Below are 24,133 nucleotides of genomic sequence, written 5' to 3'. Positions count from 1 at the left end.
CTCCAAGCTGAGCCTGCTTCAAGGCATTTAAAGTTAAACACACCAATGAAAGTTTTACACCTATATTATTTATACTTTTAACCCAATAATAGATTCCCATGACCTTTAGAGTGACTTTCAACTGACCAATCCAAAGATAACTACCTAGGTTCTGTGAAGAAGCAGGAAGAGAAGATGAACAAGAAGGACACCACCCAAAATTCTCCATCTTGTCCCATAGCTACCACTATATCATTATCAACATTCTTTAAAAGTGACCCTTCAATTCTTTTAACTATGTTAGCTACATAGGCTGAACCTGTGATCAGATTGAGGGGTTCTTGAAACAATTGAAATGCTCTGACCACTGCTGTCAACTCCACAATTTGAGGAGAACCTTCCACTTGCTGAACACCTGACTCCCATGTTTTTGTTTTTTAATTCAGCCATGTAATGACTGATTTATGTGTTTTTCCTGAACCGTCAGTAAACAATGTTATTGCATCCAAGAGAACTTCACTCAACATGGGCTTTTCCCTGAAATGTAATTTTGCCTGTAACAATCTGTGACATGGAAAATGAATTGAACAAGTGACGTTTCTTCCACCCACTGCCCACCTCACCTGGGCTAACAGCTAGCTCCGGGAAGCCTGCGTCGGTGAGTGGCCCCTCCCCAGCACCACTCCGGGAGCCGCAGAAGGGGTGTAGAAACAGCTACACCTGGGCAAGTCGTCATGGAGGGATAAAGAGTCACAGGAGAGACCTTTTACGGTTCTGGGGGAAGGGATTTATTGAAGGAAGAGGTAACAGGTCCGGAGGTTGGGGGGGGGAACCGCAAAAGGCAGTTTGAAGGGGTTCTACACAGGCTTAAGTACAGGGGAGGAGCAAGGGGAAGGCACAAAACTCTGGCCAATAATGGTTAACGGGGGGAGGTACAGAAGGTGGGGAAAGGGGTACATTGAGCCAATAAGGTAAACCGAGGGTGGGGATACATACAATATAACCAATCATGAATACAAGAGGGAATGCTTGACACAGAAGCTTCTAGAATAAAGGGAGGGGCTACAAAGGATTGACATCCCATGGGGCAGGGTTTAGGGTGAGGGACAGGGAAGGTTCCAGATAAAGGGGAGGGGTTTAGGAAGACTGACTAGGACAAGGGCGGGAAAGGGAAAAACCATTATGTACTTAACTTAGGGGAAAGAAACTGGGATGAACCATCAATACAGAAGGAAAATTAACATTAAACAACATAACACAACATCTCCCCCTTTCTTTTTAAACAGAAGTGTCATTTTCAAAAGTCCTCGCCAGAGGTGAGCCCATCCTTTTCTTCCTCAACTGCTTCCATGTCTTCACCAGTTGGCGGATCTTCAAGATCCCAATCCAGGATAGGCCCCACCTCTGTGCAGTTAACTTGGGGTGATGGGGAGATGCTGCAGACAACTAAGGCCTCAATAACGGGGATAGCAATACAAATGACAATAATAACAAGGACAATAGAAATAACGGTTTTGACAACTGAAGCCAGCCAACCCGAAAGTCCCCAGCCTTTAAAGATGTTTCTCAGCCATTCTTCAGATTCCTCCTTGATGTTCGTGGCAAGGCCTTGTATTTGCTGTATCTTGGAGTGGACACTGCTGCTCCGAGATGACAAGTTGAGACAGCAGAGGCCTTTGAAGTCCTCGCAGCCGTGGCCATGCACAAGCAACAGGAAATCTATTGCTGCCCGATTTTGTAGGGTCGCCTGCCTGGTAATTTCCTCATCTGCTAGGAGGTCGCTTAAGGCCACTGACGTAAGATTTGCCTGTTTTGCTACCTAGCACTCTAGGCGGCCCAATTCACCTAGGGCTTTAGCTGCTGGCACCCACGGTAAAAAGATGGAGACAGCAACTCTTTTGGACTTAGACCAATGAAAAACATCTGCATTACAATTTTCGTCCAAATTATGAGCCTCTCTCTTTTGGATTGCCGATTTTGTTTTTTTAGATTTCCAATTTGAAATTTGGGTACGGTTAGGCGAAAACAGGGTCAGTCGTCCAAGGGTGCACGGCCCTCCTATCAGGCGAGAGGGGATGCCTGCCCACGCCCAGATCGCCACAGATCAAGAAGATCCCCTTACCTAGCTGGAGAGGTTGGTCTACAGGGGTCCCCTCAATCTGGGCGGTGGCGTTGCACCACGCGGCAACTCTATAGTCAAGGTTGGGTTGGATAACGTTTAGCTATGATGCGCGGTTGGACCATCTATAATGATTCTGAACACAAAAAGGGGATGGGGCTGAACCAAGTAACTCTAATTCCTGAGGTTCCTTGGGTGCTTTGGGAAGGTCTTTAGACCACTCCTGCCACGCCCAGAGGGGGTTGGTCATAGGATAGGAGGCATAGGAGGGGTGCCACCACCGGGGGTTAAAATCATCCCGCATGTTGATGATTGTCTTGGGATATTCATCGGGCTGAAATGGGATCCCCACCAGGCAGGTTGAAAGTGGATTCCCTGTTGCCACAGTTGATAAGCAGAGATGGTCCTGCTGCATGGCCTGGGCCAGGGTGACCCACACATTCTTCCTTGGCTGCGGGACTATCCACTCCACTGAAGACTGGCAGAGGCACGCCCAGATGACAAGGGCGTACCACATCCTGGGGCTCCAGGTGGCTGACTAAAACAGAACAGGAAAAGGGAATGGGTTACTCAAATAGATCCTGAACTTCAGGGGGAGGAAACAACTTGGAGAAGGGGCTGTCCCGCCCGCTGGGGGACCCTTGGTGTTCCAGGGAGGGGCGTCGGCGACGACGAAGCACTGCATATTTGACATCTCCAGAGGTTGGCCCTGACAGATGTCCTTGACTGGCAGTATAGGGCCGGACCCACCTTTGAGGGACCCACCTCAAACCAAAGGGCGTGGATATGCAAGCGTACCCATGACCCCAGGTGACTAACTCATGTGGGCCCTCTGTTTTACTGGTCTCCGGGTTCTTCACCATCACGGGAGGGTGTTTTCTCAACCGTAATGATGAAGAGTTCGCGAAGTGCCTCGCAATGGGAGGATTCAACACTTCAAAGGAGCAGTTAAGAAAGTTGATGGTAAAAAGGGCTTTATGCAACTTAGTGTGAGTTAGATACTCGAATTGAGTATCACCCTGTTGCTGCTCCAGGACCCGTTTGAGCGTTTGGTGGGCGCGCTCAACCATTCCCTGACCTGCAGGGGAATACGGGATGCCAGTCTTATGTTTGATTCCCCACCTCTGCAGGAACTCCCGGAAGGCCGTGGAAGCATATGCTGGGCCATTGTCTGATTTCAATTCTCTTGGGATCCCCAACACAGAGAAGGCCTGTACAAGGTGTTTCTGTACGTCCTTGGCCTTCTCCCCTGTGTGGGCAGAAGCGAAGACTGCCCTGGAAAAGGTGTTCACACTCACATGTACATATTTCAACCTGCCGAACTGCGGAACATGGGTGACATCAATCTGCCATAACTCACAGCTCTCCAGGCCTCTAGGATTGACGCCAGAGCTCAGGGTTGGCACCCCAAGCTTCTGGCACTGGGGACACGTGGCCACATTGTCCTTGGCCTGGTCACGGCTTAGTTGGAATTGCCGTACCAAGCCAGGCGCATTCTGATGGAATTTCTGATGGCTCAGTTTTGCCTGTTGGTAAATATCAGGAATCCTGGCCATATCATCTGGTGCAGCCAGGGTGTCCGCTCTCTGATTACCCTCGGCGATAAAGCCTGGCAGGTCTGTATGTGATCTTATGTGCATCACGAAGTACGGATGCTCTCGGTGGGAGACAGCATATATGAGCTTCGAGAGCAGACTGTGGAGGTTCGGATTGGAGGCTTCTTTCAAAACAGCGTTCTCTGCCCTTGACACCACACCCGCCACATAGGCCGAATCTGTAACCAAATTAAGTGGCTCTGAGAACATCGCGAAAGCTCTAACGACTGCATCTAACTCAGCAATTTGAGGGGAACCCTCAACAACCTGAACATCTGCCTCCCACTGCTGAGTCTGGGGGTTCTTCCAAGTCATGACTGACTTGTGTGAAGCCCCAGATGCGTCTGTAAAAACAGTTAGAGCTTTGAGCGGCACCCGGCTCAATTTTTCTTTCGGGACCAGATTGAAATTTGAATTAAATAATTTATGACTTTGGTGGTGGACAGATGTTTGTCCTGTGTAGCTATCAAGGGCAAAGAGAAGAGTCTCATTCTCCTGGAGCAAATGCTCCAAAACCTCCTTAGTCAGCTTGCCTGATGATAAGGCAAGTGGTACTTGGATGAACACAAAATCGCAACCCGCCAGCTCTCGCAAACGGGCCCTGGCCTTCCTGATCAGCTGCGCCATCAGCTCCTGTGGCCTGGTGATACTTTTGGATCTCTGATGACAGAGGAACACCCACTCTATAATCAAGAGGGGGTCCCTCTGGTCCTGGTCCCACTGGTAAATGAGGCCGTGGAGGTGCGGCAGCCGTCCCAGGATAATAAACTCAAATTGCAGGTTCGGCAGGTAGCGATGGGCTTGTCTCGTCCCCATCGCCTTCTCTACCTTTTCCAGAGCTGCCCTCACCTCTGGGGTCAGCACCCTAGGAGAAAGTAACTCATCTCCCCCCTTCAATAAATTGAAAAGGGGAGCTAGGTCCTCGGTGGTCAATCCTAGCCAGGGTCTGACCCAATTCAATGACCCACACAGCTGGTGGAAATCCGCAAGGGTTTTTGGCTTGGTGTTAATTGCCAATTTCTGTGGGACAATAGTCCTGCTGGTAATTTGGAGCCCAAGATATTTCCACGGGGGCATCCTTTGAACTTTCTCCTTCTGGAGCTCAAACCCTGCAGAGATCAAAACCTCAATGACAAGGTCAAGGACATGCTGCAGTATGTCATCCGTGGGGGTACAAATTAGCACGTCATCCATATAGTGCAGGATGACGGCCTCCCCTGCCTTGGCATGGACAGGAGACAGCAATGAGGCCACTTACCATTGACAAATACTGGGGCTGTTCTTCATGCCCTGAGGCAGTACCCACCAATGGAAGCGCCTCATTGGGGCTTCCCGGTTGATGGAAGGAACCGAGAAGGCAAACCGTGGTGCATCCTCGGGGTCAAGGGGAATTTGGAAAAAACAATCCTTGATATCTAGTACTGCCAGATTCCAATTTTGTGGCAGCATTGAGGGTGAGGGCATACCTGGTTGCAGAGACCCCATGTCTTCTATCTTTTTATTTATTTCACGAAGGTTGTGAAGGAGCCACCACTTGTCCTTCCCCGGCTTTTTGATGACGAAGACCGGAGAATTCCATGGGCTACAGGTTGGCTCAATGTTACCTTTGGCCAACTGCTTCTCCAAGAGTTTGTTGAGCACCTGCAATTTCTGTTTGTTAAGCGGCCACTGATCTATCCATACTGGTTCATCAGATAGCCAATTCAGTTTCTGGACAGGGTGCTCCACAGTGGCCGCTAAGAAAAATTCCGCGGGGTTTTCGGGATCTCAATACGAACACCCCATTGCGACATGGCGTCTCTGCCCCACAGGAGAGCTTTATACTCCATAACAAAAGGGTGGACATTAGCCACCTGCCCTTCAGGTCCCTCAATTTTAATTACTTTTTTTGACTGCCGAGCCAATTGGGCCCCCCCAACTCCTTGTATTCTGCCAGCCACGGGTTGCAACTCCCAATGTGACGGCCAATTCTCGGTTGGTATAATTGTCACATCTGCTCCTGTATCGAAGAGTCCATCGAGGTAGAAGTAGTCTTCACCCCGATGGAGTCCGCATCCAATGACTGGTTTATCCTCACCAATGACTTCCGCCCAATAGACACAGGGATTAGCCGGTTTCGCCACGATGGTGTTGGGCACCGGAATCGCCTGCGCTACTAGTTGTTCCTTTGGCAGGAAGTATGGTGGCTGGATGCACTGTGCCAGGAGAGAGAAACCATCCGGACACAAAAGCTGCGTCTGCGGCACAATTTCAATCTCCGGAGGGGTACACTTAGTATCCCCAAGCACGACACATGTGCAGTCGAGTCCGGCAAACAAACCCGGTGACGTGGGCTTCACTGACACCAACCGCCAGTCCTGTGTTTCAAAATAAGTGTTATCTGTCAGGCCCAAGCTCAGGGAGGATGAGGAGTCCACCCTGGCACTATTTGTTGTGTTTGGTAAATGTTGGATCAGGGGGGAATGTCACATCCGGTATTAGTTTCGCCCCCCCCAAGATCCCCCTTGCGGCCTGCCTCATTTTTGTTTTCACGCGAGGTGGGGTCGTGTTCCCCAGTTAGTTTTTTTTGCTTGTGTGTTTCCTCCTGCCTCCCCCTGCCCCTGCCTGTTATCAATTTTATTTCTAAGAGGGCACACGCACACAATGTGACCAAGCTGGTTGCAAAGGAAGCAGCACACAGGGAAAGTCTTTGCAGCTGCAATCATCGCTGCCATCTTCACTCCTCCTCTGGTGGGAATAGGTGGCGCTGTCACAACTGCACGCTTGACACAGGCCTCCACTATAAGCTGGAGAGATGGCTCAGGGTAGAGAGGGAGAGATGTTATAACCCGCTTACATGCATCATTAGCGTTTAACTTTATCATTGCTTTTCAATTTCTATCTTTAGCCTCTCCACGAACTCAATGATAGGTTCTGCCAGCCCGTTTGATGGAGGCATAGTGGACACGAGGCTCAGTGGTCGGCATTACCATGAATGCCTTCTCAGCAGCAGCTTGAATTTTTAAAATCACAGGCTTTGGGATTTTTTCTGCCTGTGCTTCCACCTAGGACCACTGCCCTTCGCCACACAAATGATCCATCATGATCGGCTTTTTGTCTGTGTCAATGGTGCACTTGGGGATCTGTAAGAGCTCAGGCAGGAGTTCCCCTAGCATCCTTTTCCATGTGTCCTCCCACAATCTGTATTCAATTGATAGGAGGAGACATTTAAACAATCCTTTCAAGTCGCTAGGGACCAAGATAGGAGGAGAAAGTAGCTTCCAATAAGCCTTTAAAATATTCACTCTTTCTCCCAAACTCCTTCTGTGCCTTACACAGCTCCTTTTTATGGGAGTATTCAAATGGCCGCCAATTAGGAATACCCCTCTGCCAAGAATAAAAAACCGGAGTGGCAATGAATGTGGTCTCCAGTTCGGGGTTCTGATCTCCTGGCCTGTCACTTCCGGTTTCTGGAGCGTTGGAACCGGAAGGGGAGGCTTGGGAATTGGAAGTCGGAAGCGGAGGGGCGGGACCACTTACCGAGGAGGAGCCAGAACACTGGCAACATTCATGGTGATGGGCGGGACCTGTTGAGCTCGGGGGCCGCCTCTCTGGGGGTGGAGTAAGAGGAGGAGTTTTAGTAGGAGGAGGAGGAGGAGGAGCCTGGGGAGGAGGAACACCCCTCCCGTGGGAGGAGACAGGGGCAGGACATGGGGGAGGAGGCGGAAACAGAAAGGGGTTGGGGGCAGAGCCACAGTCGGAGGAGGGCACAGATCATTGAGGAAGGGATTCTGGGAAGGAGACAGAGCACAAGGGACTGGCGACGCCACGTGGCCAGTGCCATCTTGTGTGTCGGAGTCCGGGACACCATTTCGTGGCTCTGGGAGGGGATGTCTGGAACCTGACTGACTTTGGGGTTTTTGGGGTAGAGCCTGGGATAGGAGCGGGGCAGGGATTCGGGGTACATTTATAAACTTTACAACTCTTTAAAACAGGTTTTGGGGTAGAACTCGGGGTGCAACTGGGAGAGATGGAACTGCGGGAAGAGGGAGTAGGGGAAGGCTCCCTGACGGCTGGCGCCTTGCCGCCCGGGCTCGGGTATCGGGAGGACCGAGAGGGGCCAGGCGAGCAGCGGCTGGTCTCCCTGGCCAGGCTCGCCTGCGATCGCTGCTGAGCTGCTTGTCTCGGATCCCCCGATGCAGGGGAAGAGGGATTGGAACGAGGGTTAGGAGAGGGGGAACAACTGGGGGAACCCGGGATGGCTTGCTTCCCTTCCCCACCCTCACCTGGCAGGGCGGGGCCGCGCGTCCCCCCCCGCCTTTTCTTTTATCGCTGTACGAATTTGAATGTATAAACTGAAAAACCGATCCACAGAGGTGTCATCCTGATTGCTCAATGCCATGAGCCTTTGTCCTACTAGTTCCCAAAATTGGACCGACCCCATTTGCTGAGGTGACACCCCGGGGAATTGGGAAGCAAGCCATTTTATAAATTTCTTTAACAATCCCCGTGAAAACTTTTTTTTCCCTCCCTCCAGGGTACCCACAACTTGGAAAAACATCTCCCACTGCTGTGTGGACAGCTTTGTGCCCATTGTAGTGTGTCTACCCACACAGCAGAACTCACTCTCCCACTGCAGCAAAGGAAAACTGAAACAACTGAGAAAACGGGTCCCAAGGCCAGTGAGTCCCCCACCCTCAGGGACTAAAGGAAGGGGTGTCTTTACGGGCCCCCACACTTAGGGCTGCACACCCCCTCCCCGCCAATGGTAAGCCCCCCTGTACCCCGTTGGGGGATACCTACCTGCTCCGTCGGCCTCTGGAACAGGAGCTGCAACAGGAGGTCCCTCCCTCAAAAGTGATCCTCCAGGCTCCGAGGTTTGCCACCTTCTCCCCGGGAGCGCTGCCGACCTGGCCTGCTCTGACCGGGGTAGTCGACGCCCAATGCCTCTGATCCTCAGATCTTAGAGGCTCTTCGTGGGGTCACTGGCAAAGTGGCCCCACGTTGGGCGCCAAACTGACGTTTCTTCCACCCACTGCCCACCTCACCTGGGCTAACAGCTAGCTCCGGGAAGCCTGCGTCGGTGAGTGGCCCCTCCCCAGCACCACTCCGGGAGCCGCAGAAGGGGTGTAGCAACAGCTACACCTGGGCAAGTCGTCATGGAGGGATAAAGAGTCACAGGAGAGACCTTTTACGGTTCTGGGGGAAGGGATTTATTGAAGGAAGAGGTAACAGGTCCGGAGGTTGGGGGGGGGAACCGCAAAAGGCAGTTTGAAGGGGTTCTACACAGGCTTAAGTACAGGGGAGGAGCAAGGGGAAGGCACAAAACTCTGGCCAATAATGGTTAACGGGGGGAGGTACAGAAGGTGGGGAAAGGGGTACATTGAGCCAATAAGGTAAACCGAGGGTGGGGATACATACAATATAACCAATCATGAATACAAGAGGGAATGCTTGACACAGAAACTTCTAGAATAAATGGAGGGGCTACAAAGGATTGACATCCCATGGGGCAGGGTTTAGGGTGAGGGACAGGGAAGGTTCCAGATAAAGGGGAGGGGTTTAGGATGACTGACTAGGACAAGGGTGGGAAAGGGAAAAACCATTATGTACTTAACTTAGGGGAAAGAAACTGGGATGAACCATCAATACAGAAGGAAAATTAACATTAAACAACATAACACAACAAACAAGCACCTGAATAACCTAATAAAGCAATTTGTAAGTCTTCAGATTTTTGCAATGCCCAATCAAAATACTCCTTTTTCAATGGCAGATAAATCGTTTTGAAATCTTTGCCTGCTATTGCCAACAATCTTGCTCTGTCCCTAATCATAATTTGTGCTGTCATCTCTAATGTAGTGAATATTGGATTTGGGGATCTGTAAGACAAAAAAACCCATTCAATGATCAACAAAGGATCCTTTTTTGAAGTGTCCCACTGAAAGATGAGACCATATAATTGTGTTTTTTCTCCCAACACTGCAAGAAAGAACGGGTGTGACATTGCACAACGGTGTGCCTGTCTTTGTTGAAGGGCTTCAGCAATTCTGTCAAGGGCTTCTTGAGCTTCAGGTGTAAGAGTTCTGTCAAGGGCTTTGATGCTACAATCTCCTCTCAATAAGTCGAAAAGTGGAGCAAGTACATAATTTTTGATTCCCAAAATCGGCCTAATCCAATTGATTTGTCCCAGAAGTTGTTGTAAATCTTGCAAATTTTGGATATTGGTTCTAAGTTGCATTCTCTGTGGCCCGATTGTTTGCTCTGAGATCTTCCATCCCAAGTATTTCCATGGTGCGACTTCTTGTATTTTTGACATTGAAATCTCCAGTCCCGCTTTCTGAACTTCTGCAGTCACACTGTCATGAGTTTCTTGCATTTCTTCCTGTGTCGGTGCTGCAATGAGCAGATCATCCATGTAATGAATGATCATCATCTGTGAATGTTTCTCTTGCACTGGTGACAAGGCTTATGCCACGAACCATTGGCAAATTGTCAGTGAATTCTTGAGTCCTTGAGGTAGGACCACCCAATGGTATCTTTGCAGAGATTCTTCCTTGTTGATGCTCGGGATCAAGAAAGCAAATCGTGGAGCATCATCCAGATGAAGCGGAATGTGGAAAAAGCAATCTTTTAAATCAATGATTACAAGTGGTCACTCTCTCGGTATCATTGAGAGAGATGGAAGTCCGAGCTGAAGAGGACCCATTTCTTCAACGACCTCATTGATTTTCCTGAGATTGTGAAGCAATCTCCATGAATTTGAAGTTTTCTTGTGCATGACAAACACTGGAGAATTCCAAGGACTATTTGTTTCTTTGATCTGGCCTTTTTGCAGTTGGTCTTTCACTAATTTCTTGAGAGCATTCAATTTTTCTTCTTCCAGGGACCACTAGTCCACCCAGACAGGATTATCTGTCTTCCAAGTTAACTTCAGGGTGATGAGTGCTTCAGTGGTCCCTATTAAAAATCTACTTTGATCCTGGCTCCCCATTGTGACAAAATATCTCTTCCCCACACTGTGATCAGCTTCTGCACAAGAAATGGATGGACAATTGCCATCTTGTCTTTTGGTCCTGTGACAATGATTGAATGTTCACTCTGCAGACACACTGTAGATTCTCCAGTCCCTGAGAGGGATTTCAAAGGTGTGATTAGATTCCATTCTCCCGGCCAAAAGTTATACGAAATAACTGTTATATCTGCACCTGTGTTCAACATTCCTGTGATTGTGATTGTCTTATTGTTATATATTAAGTTGCAAGTAATTCATAGTCGGTGTCTGCCTGTCTGTTTCACCCAGGAGACATATGTTTCCTCATCTTCCTTTCCAGACAATGCCTGTTGACTTATGACTGGCATGACCTGAGGTCCAACTGCATTGGCTGGCAAGGCAATGGCTTTGGCGATCGGGGTGTTTTCAGGAATGACCAATGGAGCATGCAAAAATTGAACTAATACTGTTAATTCTTTGTTTTGATTCACCGAGATGGCTGTTGGAAAAATGATGAACCCTAAAATACTACTTCTTTCTTTACCTATGATTAAAAAGTCTTGTCTTTTCCACGATGTTCTGGTGACTGCTGTAGAAATCACTGCATGGATCTCACTCATGAAGAAGGTTGATTTGGAAGCTGCCAATTCACATTGTGCGCCTGGGGATAGCAGGTCTGGGTCACTGGGGAAGTGACAGATTGTCTTGCGTAAGGCATCTGATTGGGGTTCCACACATACTGTAAGTTTTGCTGTTGCTGGTCCACTGGCTGCTGTCCTGTCACCATTACTTCTGTCCTGACGCTCTGGCGACTGGCGCTCCCTTTAATTTTCAAGCAAAAGCAAAGGATTTCCATCCACATCTGCCTTTGAATGGCACTGGCTTGCAAAATGTCTTCCTTTTCTACATCTTGGGCATTGATTTGGTGCTTTTGCATTTTCTCCTGACTCTGGTCAATATTTCTTTATGTGTCCGAATTTTCCACATTTGAAGCATGGTTTTTTGGAAAGTTCTGTTGCCATCTGTTGGGGGTTGGATTGTTCCCTTTTCTTTCTGTGGAATTTTTCCCATTGTTATGCTAAGTATTTGTGGCTACACCTTAGTAGTAATAGTTTTCTCTCGCAGGGGGGTGGGGGATAGGGGGAGTCTGGAAAAGGAAAAGGTGGGACAGGGGCCTGGGCTCTCACTCTCTCTCTCTCCTGCTCGCTGGTGAAGTGGAAGGAAGACAGCTGGAGCTCCTATCTAGCATCCTCCCTGTCATCCCAGCACTGGGAGCCACGTTCCCTGCCATCGAACACCGCTCTGCTGCTTTCCCACTTCATCCTACTACCTCTGGACACTCTGCCGAGCACCACGACCGACACCGTGAGGGGGGAGTCACTTTCCCCATCCCTCTCACCCCTGGGCCGTTGCCACCATCACCCAGCCCTCTTCAACTGTGCGGGACCCGCCCTGCCCACAGCACCGGTAACTGAGCGCAGGGAAAGAGGGTCTGTGGCCAAAAGGGACTGGAACTGAACTATACTGTTCTGTTTTGTTGTTGATGTTTATAGCTGTTGTTGTTTCTGTTGTTTTGCCTAGTTAGATATCAGTAAATAACTGTTATTCCTATCCCCATATCTTCTGCCTGAAAGCCTCTGATTTGAAACTATAATAATTAGAAGGGAGGGGGTTGCACTCTGCATCTCAGAAAAGGGGTTCTCATCTTTTCTTAGTAAATACCTGTTTTTCAAACCAAGACACCATCACTTCTGATGAAGTCTCTTGTTTAGGAGTTAAATGAAGAGCTTCAAGAATCTTCTCCAACCTTTTATCTGAAGCTTCTAAAAGTTTTCCAAATTGTTCCCCCAAAGCATTTGCTTGAATCAGTGCCATATGTTGAGGAGTGCCTATCTTGCTCCGTGCTTCTATCATTTGAGGTACAGTTGGTTGTGGATCGGGCAAAGTATTGATTATGCATTTACATTCACGGTTGGCATTTGCAAAAGCCAAGCTCTGAAGCAGATGTGGATGTGCAATTTCATCACTGCATTGCCTTTCCAATGCTTGGGTTAAACGATCTATAAAAGAAGTGAAAGATTCTGAGGCACCTTGTTTTACTTCTGTGTAAATTCCTTCTGGAATTCCGTCTGGCTATATTTGAAGTATGGTTTCTGAGCTACTTTCTTAATGTCTTTGAGTACATCTAGAGGCAAGACTGCTGCTTGATCTTGAGGTTTGTCATCAGGAGGGTCTCCTGCCAGTTGTCCCACTGTGAAGTGCCTGTGTGGGCCTCTAGCATAGGAATCTCTTAATTTTATGAGAGCTCTCCTCCATCTCATTTCCCACAGCATGAACTGTGCCTCTGTTAGAATTGTCATGGCAATATATTTACAATCAAATGGAACCAAATCATAATTAGCAAAGACACTTTTTAAAATTTGCTTGAAATATGGAGAGCTTAAACCACTCTCTGTCAATGCCTCTCTTAAGTCCTTCACCATATCACGTGTTAGAGATGCCCATCTGGGATTTGCACCTCTTCTTCCATAGGAGACTGGCATAGCTTTTAGCTGTGATGATGCCATATCGAGATCTCCTTCTTTCAAAGCTCTTCTCCTGATTTCATCCCAATCTGTGAGCATTTCTTTCGAGGGTTTCTTTGCCTTTTTCTTCTTCAGGGTGGCTCCTGTTCCTGAAAGAAATAGAACTAATTCTCTATTTGTGGTCTGTAAATTACCTTTATCTTGTGTATTTGAGTCCTGAAAGGATGCTCTTTCTCCCAGCTTCAAAGCTGTATTCATGTCTTCGCGTCCTCCTCTTTCTGTGAAATAACCTGTATTTAACATCTGCTGTTGCCAATTTAAGTATTTGGGAGTGCAGTAATAGAAACTGCCAGAGGTGGCACTGCAGCTGGAGGGCTGGCATCTTGTTGTCTACAAACTGAGCTAGCGGAAGTACATATGCATTGCTTACGGAAGTGAACAGGGCGCCGCCATATTGCACGGAAAACAGAAAAGGGATCCGCCATCTTGTACGTAACCTGAACACATGGCGCCGCCATTTTATGTTCCATAAAGGTTTGCTGCGGCGTCTCTTAGCTGGAACAAAAGATCTCTGAGAAATTATTTTGGGAATACATTCTGATATCTCACTGCCATGCCAAATGGAGGATTAATTGGTGCTGCTGCGATTCCTGTGGGATACCACAGTCCAGGAAAGGTAGGTACAGAGTTTATTTGCCCTGTTTGCTGCTGGGGAAATGCTTGTAGAAAAGTTGGTGCATGATTAATTGCTTGTGTAACTTTTGGCATTAGAAAATTGCTGTGTATATTTTCTGATTCTGTGTTTCCAAGCTCGGATTCAGCATCTGAGTTGTTCCCTTCCCCTTCGTCAGATTCTGAGAAACTGCACTCTCCCTCTGGACATAATTCACCCTCGTTTTCCTCTGCCACTGTCTGTGGGCTTTCCAGAGGAAAAGCCATGCTTGTGATATTTAAAACTTGCATAGGGTTAACTCCAAACCCCGCGGGCTGCACTGCAGATCTCTCAGCCCCACACAGCAGCGGCGGCTGTGTCAGTCCCGATCCTGGCCCCCCCGCGGGGACCAAGTTAACTGTTTCTTGCCTGGGAGTCGCCACCTGTCCCTGCTGTGTTCCGCATGGCTGTGCCCCAGCCTCTGCGGATCTTGGCTGCCCTCCACAAGAAATAAGAGGCGCTGGTGATGATCCCAACTCCCTAGTTTGGATAGGAGCAGGTTTGTTTTGTGATTGTGGTGGCTGCGATGAAATTTTCCCAGCCGCTCCTTTTAAGTCTGGAGCAGAGGGCACTAGGACCACAGCGTCTGCTTTCTGTAGAGGCGCGCATGTTTGAACTGCAGACTGCTGCTCTTTTTCTGCCGAGCAGGCTCCGGGTTTCCCCGATCCGGGGTTGTTTCCCAAGAGTCCTAAAGATCTCGGGTTTGGGGATTCCCCCCTCTATTACCACTTGCTCAGCAGGTGCTGAAGAAGGCATGCTCTCCTTTGGCTGAGACTTTTTTTGTGTTTTTTTTAGATTTTGTACCAACTCTCTCTGGAGTTGGGGGAGATAGAGCTTGTAGTCCCTGCGTCTCCCCTGTTACTTAAATCTCTGCCATAGGAAGTAAATATTTGCTCTCCACTTGCGACTCATGCCTATGTGTTACTACTTCATATACAACCCTACATGGAGAAAGTAGCTTCGCAGCTGCTAGATTACCATATGTGGCTGCATTATACAATTTGAGATTTAGAAAGTCCCATAAATACGGATTAAACAAGCTTTTTGGATCCTTATTTGGAATTTGTTCTTGGGCCCGTTTCAAAAGCTCTTTCAATTGGTCTCTAGAGACTTTAATTGGATGCTCTTTTACCATTAATTCTGTTTGATCCAGAATGTCTTTCTGAGATCTGGATAATACATTGCCCATCTTTTTAGCTTCACCTTGAAGAGAACAAAATGCTCCTACCTTATTCTGGTAGATCCGTTTACCCCTCGGGGTCCCTCCTGTCTGTAATGTTCAGCACTACAGGCTCCTGGTTCCTCTCACCAGCGTCTAGGGATCTCCGAGCTCCTTTTCACCCCGGGAATTTTTCCAGCTTCCAGCTGCTTTAGTTATATTCTTTCTCCAGGGAGGTCCTTGACCCCGAGATTTACAGGTGTCTTTCCTTCCTCACACATGGGGCACCAATATGTTGGAGTGTGCCAGGCTTTTGCGCCACTAATTAGTGGTTTGTCTCAGTCTCGTCTGTTTCTGTTCAGAGCCAGGATTATTAGAAAGGCAATCGAGCCAGATTCTTGTGTTCGGACTTGGATGTTTATGATATCTTATCAAAATTTACAGAAAGCATAGCAGCACTTCTAGCTCCTTGCTAGAAGTGGCAAAAATGGCTCCAAGCTGAGCCTGCTTCAAGGCATTTAAAGTTAAACACACCAATGAAAGTTTTACACCTATATTATTTATACTTTTAACCCAATAATAGATTCCCCTGACCCTTAGAGTGACGTTCAACTGACCAATCCAAAGATAACTACCTAGGTTCTGTGAAGAAGCAGGAAGAGAAAATGAACAAGAAGAAACACACCACCCAAAATTCTCCATCTTGTCCCATAGCTACCACTATACATAAAATCCTCAAAATTAAAACCCATCACCCAGTGAAAATACACACATCTAACCTACTACACATTTGTGATTTCTAACTTATTATTCATATTTACAAGTCTTCCCCAAGGTTTCAGGTCCACTGCTGTGTTTTCAAGGGGGTCTGTGCCAGGAAGCACAGAAAGCTCAAAAACTTCAGATTCTTGAGATCCAACAGGAAAGCACTGCAAAAGGCGATGGATGAAGCTGCAGGGCACCGTGTGGTGGGCAGAGGGTACAGTCTGCAAGAGGAGCATGGCTGCCACTTTCCTGCTTGTTGAATTCTAGTTAGCAAGTCGCAGGCGGGGAAGTTCAATGACAGCTACCTATTCCTCTTCCTGCCCTCTGTGGAAACAACGGCACTTTGCTTTTGATGTTGAGATGCAGAGAATACTGTGGTAGGTGCAGCGCGGAGAGTGGAAGTTCAGAGTGCATCGGGGAGCTTATGTGGTTTACATGCAGCAAGGGGAAGGTGCAGCCCAGCACTAACTTTCACAGACTGCTTAACAAGGTAGCTACTGGACATTTGCAACTGTCCAACGAACTGCGAGAGTTAAAAATGAGCCAGTCCATACATGTTAGAAGGAAAAGGCGTATTGCAAGTATGCTGTGCACAATTGGAATGCTGCTAGAAGAAACGGCTGCCTAAGGACATCTTCTGTCCTGATACTTCATTCTCTGTGAGATACAGCTGCTTAGAGTGCGGACTGCACTGAAGCTATGTGAAAGTGATTGCGCTGAAGACAGAAGTTGAGCGAATGCTTTCCGTCCTAGCACATCTCTCAGTCTGAACTGCAACTGGAAATGCTTCACTGTAATGATGGCCTCTGCCACCTTGAGAGAACGTGAGGATGCTCTACATACAGTTGAGCAGAAAAGTGCAGATCACTAGGGTGCTTCACTTAGTTTACAGACTTCAAAGAGACTACGAAAACCAGCATTGCCCTCTTCTTCTAGGACTATTTCTTTGGGTGCAGCTGCTGGATGTTTTGAAGGGGGTTTGGGATCTGCATGAGTGAGAGGGTAAGAAGGTACACAGAGCTTGGCAGAAAGTGCTTATGTCCAGGGAATTTGATGCACTTCAATGGCTGCATGTTAAGACGCTGATGACACAGAAAAGGTTCTGAAGAAAGAGGCCATGCCAGAATTGCCTTTTCTTCTGCAGCCTGCAAACTGCAAAGCCAATAACAAAACGATTCCTCTTTCTTCACTGCTGCATGCAGGATAATGTTGTGTCAGTAGCCAAGAGGCAGGCCCCGCAGTGGAGCTCTCCCCTGATCTGCTTCCACACGAATGGGGGGCTGAGCCAGAAAAGGGCTTGGCTTTTTTCCTGTCAGTGCTCATCAAAACAACCACATGATGGACGGTGCTGTTGAATTGCAAAAGAAGGAAACAGAAGGAAACACACTGAGCCCAGCTCAAAAGCACCCCAAGGAGAGAGAGCCAAGTTGGAAACATGTCTGCTCTCAAATCAAAGGTGTCAGGGCAAAAAGATTCCCCCAGTCTTCCCCTTCCAAGTGCAAAGCCTTCTTTGTACCACACTCAAAGAGCAACATGAACTCCTTTGCCCTAACAAAGCTTTGCACTCTCTCAGAGTCTAGCCACCAACTTGAAAGCATCTGGCAAAAACAGACCTCACAGAGAAAGCTGCCAGCTGAGGAATCTCTTGCTGCCTACAACTTCAGCTGCACCCATCGATTCACCACCCTGCTGTCAGCACTTCTCAGCTCTAGGTACCATCCAAAGCCTTCAGTCTCCCAGAGTCTGGATCCAAAGAGAACGGCACCAGGGACTGCTCCCACACTAAGGGTCCTATGACAAAAATCTCAAGAGCCTGGCATTTGTATTCCCTCTAACAGTTGAACAGCTCTAACCCAAAGAACTGCCTATTGGGAAAAGCCTCTAAATTCACTAAGAACACCCAATGTGTGGCTTCAAACTTGCTTTCCTTGCCAAAGAGAGGAACTACAAGCCATCTCAAAAGAAATGGCATCCCCTCCACTAAATTGTAAAACATCCAGGGACTGATCCCATACCAAGGTGCCGGAGCACTGTTACTGGGCATCATCTACCCAAGGCACTAGATCAGTCACAACCAAGACTCAGAATAGCTGCTTAACTTGTCCAAAAGATGTGTGCTGCCAGAATTTCAGAAGGCCACCTCTGAGAAGTGGAGGCCACATGCCAAATTCAGTCTTTCAGGAAACCACCTTCCAAGGATGGATACCGATTCCTTAGCAAATTAGGCAGTGCTTCCACACTGAATATGCCAGGCCAGAAAGTTGCTGCCACCCCTGACCTCCACTAGGCAGCTTCTTATTTGTGTGTGAAGCACTGAGGCTACGTGATTTCTTTCCCATGAAAAACCATTGGCATTCTGATTCAGGAACTTACCAAGTGAAAGTCACATACCACCTCCAGTATTGTATATGTCCAACAATTGCTCCTTCACAGAAGGGGCCAGGACAGAAATGTCTTGCTAGATTATTCCTCCCCATGCTACCTGAACATCTGCTCCAGCAGCACTGGCACTATGTCCTTTGCTTCCCAAGGAAAGGCACTCCAAGTCACTTGGCCTTGCCTTGACTTCAGTACCTTGTCTAGGTTTTCTTAGCCCACCCTTGCTTTGCTTGCTTGCCTATGTCTGCCTTGCGTGACCCTACCTACATCTTCTTCACTTTGCTTTGCCTTGCCTACCACTCTTTACCTTGCCTTCCATGTGCAGGCAAGGCACTGCAATCCAAGGCAAGTCAAGAGGAAGGTAGGCAAGGTCAGAGCAGTAAGGGGAAAGCAAATAGAGTGGTAGGTGAGAGACAGCCCAGAAGTTGTCAGTCAGGCTGGCCATAGGGTGGTAAGCCCAATGATGGGTAGGCCAGGCAGAAACAGGAAGGGATAGGCAAGGCAAGGCCCTGGAGAAAATCAGTAGGCAGGTCAAGGGTGGGGCATGGGTATGCAAGGGAATGCAAGGTTGGGGGGGGATTAGCAGGGCAAGGCAAGGAAACTGGTGGGTTGCCAAGGCAAGGCAAAGCAAGGCAGGCAACAGGTACATTGTAGGATTGCGGGTACATGAAAGCAGCCAGCACAGACTGCTCTGTCTGGCCTTGATCCCACAAGGGCCATCTCTAATCTGCACCTCAAATACTTGAGCTACTTGCTTTCCTTCAGATGCAGAAGAACTGTCATTCTGGTCCCGGAGGCCAAGGGCAAAATGTGAATTGCCAGTCCAAAATTTAACACGTGCAAGCACTGGTCCCAGACAAAAGCTGCCCAGAAAGACCTGCGTGGGACCTCCCCTGGGTTTCTTCTCACATGCTTCTGAAACACTGGTGATACATGAGAGCTGTGGGAGTCCTCAGGGTTGTAGACAGGGCAGGGTAAGGCTGAGAAATGCCAGAAGAAAAGGGTTCTTGAATTCCAGGTTGGGGAGTGGTGAGCAAGGTAATGTGAGGCAAGGGAGGGATTCAATGGAAAGGCAAGGTACAAAAGGACCTGAACAAATGTGAAGGGAGGTCAGGTGGGGAATGGGTGAGCAAGTGAATGCAAGGCAGTGGAGGGAAGGAAGGCCCAGCAAAGGCTACAGACCAGACAGGAAGGAAATGCAAGATGTGGGGAAGCAAGGCAAAGTAAAGGAAGGGACAGCAAAGGCAAGGAAATGTAAACAAGGTGTATGCCTGGTAAGGCAAGGCCCTGGAGGAAAGCAGCAGGCAGGTCAAGGGTGGGGCATTGGCATGGGCATGCAAGGTAATGCAAGGCTAGGAAAGGTTCGTAGGTTAAGGCAAGGAAACTGTTGACTTGCCAAGGCAAGGCAAGTGGCAGGCACATTGGAGGGCTGCTCATACATAGAACTGGCTAGGACAGACTGCTCTGTCTGGCCTTCATCTCACATGGGCCATCTCTAATCTGCACCTAAAACAGTTGGACTACGTGCTTTCCATGGAATGCAGATGAACTGTCATTCTGGTCCAGAAGACCAAGGGCAAAATATGGATTGCCTGTCCAAAATTCAAGACATGCAAGGATAGGTGCCAGAAAAAAGTTGCCAGGACAGACAGGTGTACTTGCAGGTGATCTCCTCTGGGCTACCCCTCACATGCTCCTGGAACAGTGGATGTGAGTGAAGGCCTTGAGAATCCTAGGAGAAGCAGTCAGGGCAAGGCAAGTTGAAGAAATCCCACAGAAAGAGGAGTTTTGAATTCCAGGTGGGAGAGGGGTGAGCAACATCAAACAGGGCAAGGAATGGCTTCGAGGGCAAGGCAAGACAAAGGAGAGGCAGGCAAGGCAGTGAGAGTCCTAGAAGGAGAAGGAAATGAAAAGAAGGACCTGGACAAATGGGAAGCCAGGTGAGGGTTGAGTGAGCAAGTCAATATAAAGAACTGGATTGGTAAGAAGTGCAAGGGAAGGACATGAATGGGTCAGGAAGGCAAAGGAAAAGAATGGTCAGGAATGACAAGGGAATGCAAGGTTGGGTAAGAAAGTCAAGGCAATGTAAAGGAGGGGTAAGCAATACAATGGGTGTCCTAAGAGGAACAGCCCGTGCATGGAAGACCAAGAGAAAAGCGGTAAAGAAGTCAGGGTGGGGGATGGGTGAGTTCAGCTGAGAAAGAAAGAAGTGCTTAACTCCAGGGTGAGGGTGTGTGTGTGAAGTTTGAAGGATGTAAAGTGAAGAAAGCTGTCATTTGATTGTGGAGTGAATGGACATTTGCAAACCTAAGCAGCAAGGTCCGAGCAACCTTTTCCTCCTGGTACATCTGTGCCTGCAAGACATAGTGAGAAACTTCCTGGTTTAGATTCAGACTGCAAGTGGGACACAGAATGTGATGGTGTGAATAGCTGAGCAGGAAAGTGCATAACATCGACGTGTTTCAACAGAAGCACTTTGTCTCAGCAAGGAGATGGACATATGGAACTCTGGCAACATGACACTACACTCAGCTGAGAAGCAAAGTGCATAGCTTCAGTGCGTGCTCTGAAGAGGAAAGGCTGCAAGGAAAAGGCAAGGAGACAGGTGAGCAAATGCTTCCTATCCCGGCGCATTTAGTGGTTTGAAGTGGAACTGCTGTTACATTTTACTTAGAACTCTGCAACACTGAGAGGATGTGCATTTCCATGTAGCTGAGAAGGAAAGTGAAAATCACCCAAACTCTGGCAGAGTTTGTAGGGTGCAAGGGGAAGGTAAGGCCAGGCCTGGCTTTCGGCTGTGGAACTTGCTGCAAGGAAGTTGTTGCTGAATGCTTTAAGCCTTTTGGAATCTGCAAGAGTGAAAGGTGAAATGAATAATGGCAAGGAGAACAGCTCCTATTTTAATGCCTTTATTGAGAAATCAGCTCTGGGTGGGAGCCCGACAGGTGGTGCACCACCCGCTGCTCCCAATGGACGATCCAGAGGAGGAGGAATTCAGCTTTGCTGTGGAGCAGAGCTGGGCCTTCTGTCCTCACAGGAGTCCCTCAGAAGACCCTGGCTGGCTTGTAGTCCAGGGGTGTCATGTCCATCAGGTGCTGTTCAGGTGATGGTGACAAGGCAAGAGAGTCCTGGTTGGTGATTTCATCTTCTTCATTGTTTTTCTTACTTGGGAGTACCATTTTTAGTTTTTGATGTTATATTGGCTCATTGTTTTTAGGGGTTTTTTATTACTGAGTTGTGTCCCATAAGTACTTGCAGTCTTCTCATTTGCCAGACATCATTTTGGGAGCAGCGAAGGCGAAGGCGTTACCAACACAGGGAGGGAAGGGGCATAAGGGAAAGACAATTCCAGGGAGTGGGGGTCAGAACAGAACAACAGCAACAATTAACATAAAAACAGGGTGTTTTCCACAGTTAACAGAACAAACAGGAGCTTGTTCTTAACAATTCCCCCCTCTATTTCTTTGATCAGGCCTCAGCCTGCATCAACCTATGATTTTAGTTTCTTGGACAGATAATTTCTTTAGTTTTTGATATTGCTCATATATTTCTTTGGCACCTTTTTGTTTTTGTTTTTGACTTCATTGTTCTTGGCTCTCTATTAACATAAATTTGGTTTGGTTTTGGTTAGTCAGTTCTGGGAGTTGTATACTGGCTTGGATAGTGGAGGTTACTACCCGGATTAGGCAGGGAAGCAGGCATGGCAAAAATAATAGTCCGGTGATTGCGCATATTATTGTAAACGCAGCCTTCTTCCACCGTGTTCCTTTGAAGGACCAAAAGTTGTCCCACCAGCTAGTATCCATTAGAGGAGTCCACTCTTGGGCACCCACATATGCTAATTTTTGAATTTCTTTGGAGATGTTTTTAATTACTGAACTTTTATCATCAATTTCTAGGCAGCAGTCAGAGGAATTAAATTTCCCACATATCCCTCCTTCATCTGCTAATAGGTAGTCTACACCTAATCTAATTTGGTATATCACTGCTCTTGTTTGATTTAATTGGTCACTGATATGGTCAAGTGCAAGGGCTGTCTGGTTGGAGATTACCTCGAGTACTGCTTGGAGCCTGATAATTCAGTTCAGCATATAAATTGGGGTACGGTATCCCCATGATCCATCTTGGACCCAAGTAGCTGGCCCGTAAGTTTTAAGAATTTCTTCTGGGGTCCATACTTTTCCATTCCACTTTTGGTTACCTCCTATCTCGATTATACTCCTTTTTTTTCTGCTTGTTTTCTTTAAATGGTCATACACTGGGACTCCTAAGTGTGGTCCTGACTCTTTTGGCCATAGGAAGGAGGCTGGTTTAATAATCCCTATAGCGCAACTCCCTGCCCAATCTCCAGGAAGTTTGGTGTATGCTGTATTACCACAGATCCAAAATAAAGGTTGTGGAGCTTCCCAAAATGCATCCCCTATTTCGGCTGGGGATTCCCAAAACTTTGACAATTCCCTTATGCTCCAAAATGGGTTAACTCCTTTCTCTGTACATTTGTGTAACTCATATTTCTCATGGTAAATACACCCTCTTTCCTTTCTTTCAACATACCAGTATCCATTTGTCTCTCTGGGGATCCACTTTGTGCCTAGATCTTTTATTATTAGGTATCTTTTACATGCCATTTTCCCTATGGGAGTATTATACTTCTTCCCTGTTCTCATGATGCATTCTTCCCCAATTACCTTGGACTTTAAATCCCATTGTTCTCATCCCCTTGCTCCTACAACTTGTGGTTCTTGTGTAATTTGGGTCCATCTCAGTATTTCTAATAGACTTAAACTTATTCCTTCCCATGGCCAGATTTCAGTCATTTGGGTACTTCCACAAATCCAGCAGTCTGTCAAGTTTAATTCTTTACTGCTTCTTTCAACTAGATCTATAAATAAATTTTTTCCCACAGGAATATCTAAATCATTTTTTCCTTGTGTTGTTACTTGTTTTTCTTTTACCAGGTCTACCAATCCGTCTCGGTTTGTTTCATACTCGAAGCAAAGCCAGGTATCTCCTACAGGGCATTCCCCAAGTAGGCGTTGCTTATAAGAAGCAGTATTTTTTACAAGCCAGTAGACTTTCCCATCTTCTTGACAGGTGTTTAATTGGGAGTTATTGAAGCATTTGCAATTTAGGTTGGTATGAACCCTCAAGAGAGACTTCAGATTTTCTCCATCATAGAGAGGGTGGTAGCATTTGGTACAAGCATCCTTTTCACTCCCTTGAGTGTTACCTATGAATAGGATTAACACTATTCTTCCCAAGAGTCCAGTATGAGCCATTTCTCTCTTGACCTCACCTGGTCTTGCCTCTTGGGGAACAAGGAGACTTCCTGGATGTGTATTAGAGTCTTTCTTAGCAGCCGGCTCCTTCTACTCCCACTTCCCTATTAATTTAGTCACCCTTGGAGAGTGCTCTGTAGGAGATTTATTGTGCTAAGTGTTGAAACCTTCCTGGGGGTAGAATTGTGGTTTGCAGGAAGTGCTTGTTTGAAAGCTGAAGTTACTGAAGAACCATGTGTAGTATGTAAGCTATACCTTAAAAGCTCAGGAGAGTATATGAACCCTCCAACATTCTAGTCAATTATCAGGGGAAGCATACAAACAGTAACTTTTAACTTTGCCGACTCTTACTACTTTGACCTTCCAACTATCCAAGCAACAGCAACAGTATCAGAAGAGGTAGAACATGAGTACAAACATTACTGCAGGTAACTTCTGAAAAATATTACAGAACCCTTATTAGAACATAATACTAACTTGTACACAAAAGAAAATGTATCCAGTTTTTTTTTTTTTTAAGGGGTCCTTCAACTGTTTTTTGGTTTTCTTTTTAATGTCAATTTGAGGTCTTTTGAATCTCGGATAGCAGTCCACTCAGGGGCATCTGTCGATGGTGTAACTGGATCTGGTTCACTACCAGGGGGTGAT

At 47.4% G+C, this 24,133-nt stretch overlaps 1 protein-coding gene across 1 annotated transcript in view; it reads left to right on the top strand.

The window, feature by feature from the left end:
• Positions 1-13,660: 13,660 nt before the first annotated feature.
• LOC106856286 (coiled-coil domain-containing protein 180-like) overlaps positions 13,661-24,133 on the top strand; it is a 96,645-nt gene continuing 86,172 nt past the window's right edge. Inside the window, exon 1 of the mRNA XM_088173425.1 lies at positions 13,661-13,867. Within this exon, the coding sequence (XP_088029551.1) occupies positions 13,805-13,867 (63 nt within the window). The 5' untranslated portion in view covers positions 13,661-13,804. The remainder of the gene's footprint in view (positions 13,868-24,133) is intronic.

This window comes from Sturnus vulgaris, chromosome 14 (genome assembly GCF_052056855.1).
Source record: "Sturnus vulgaris isolate bStuVul1 chromosome 14, bStuVul1.hap1, whole genome shotgun sequence".
In the NCBI taxonomy this organism is placed as follows: Eukaryota; Metazoa; Chordata; class Aves; order Passeriformes; family Sturnidae; genus Sturnus; species Sturnus vulgaris.
Note: the sequence above shows the minus strand (reverse complement) of the source record. Positions and strands in the feature narration are given on the sequence as shown.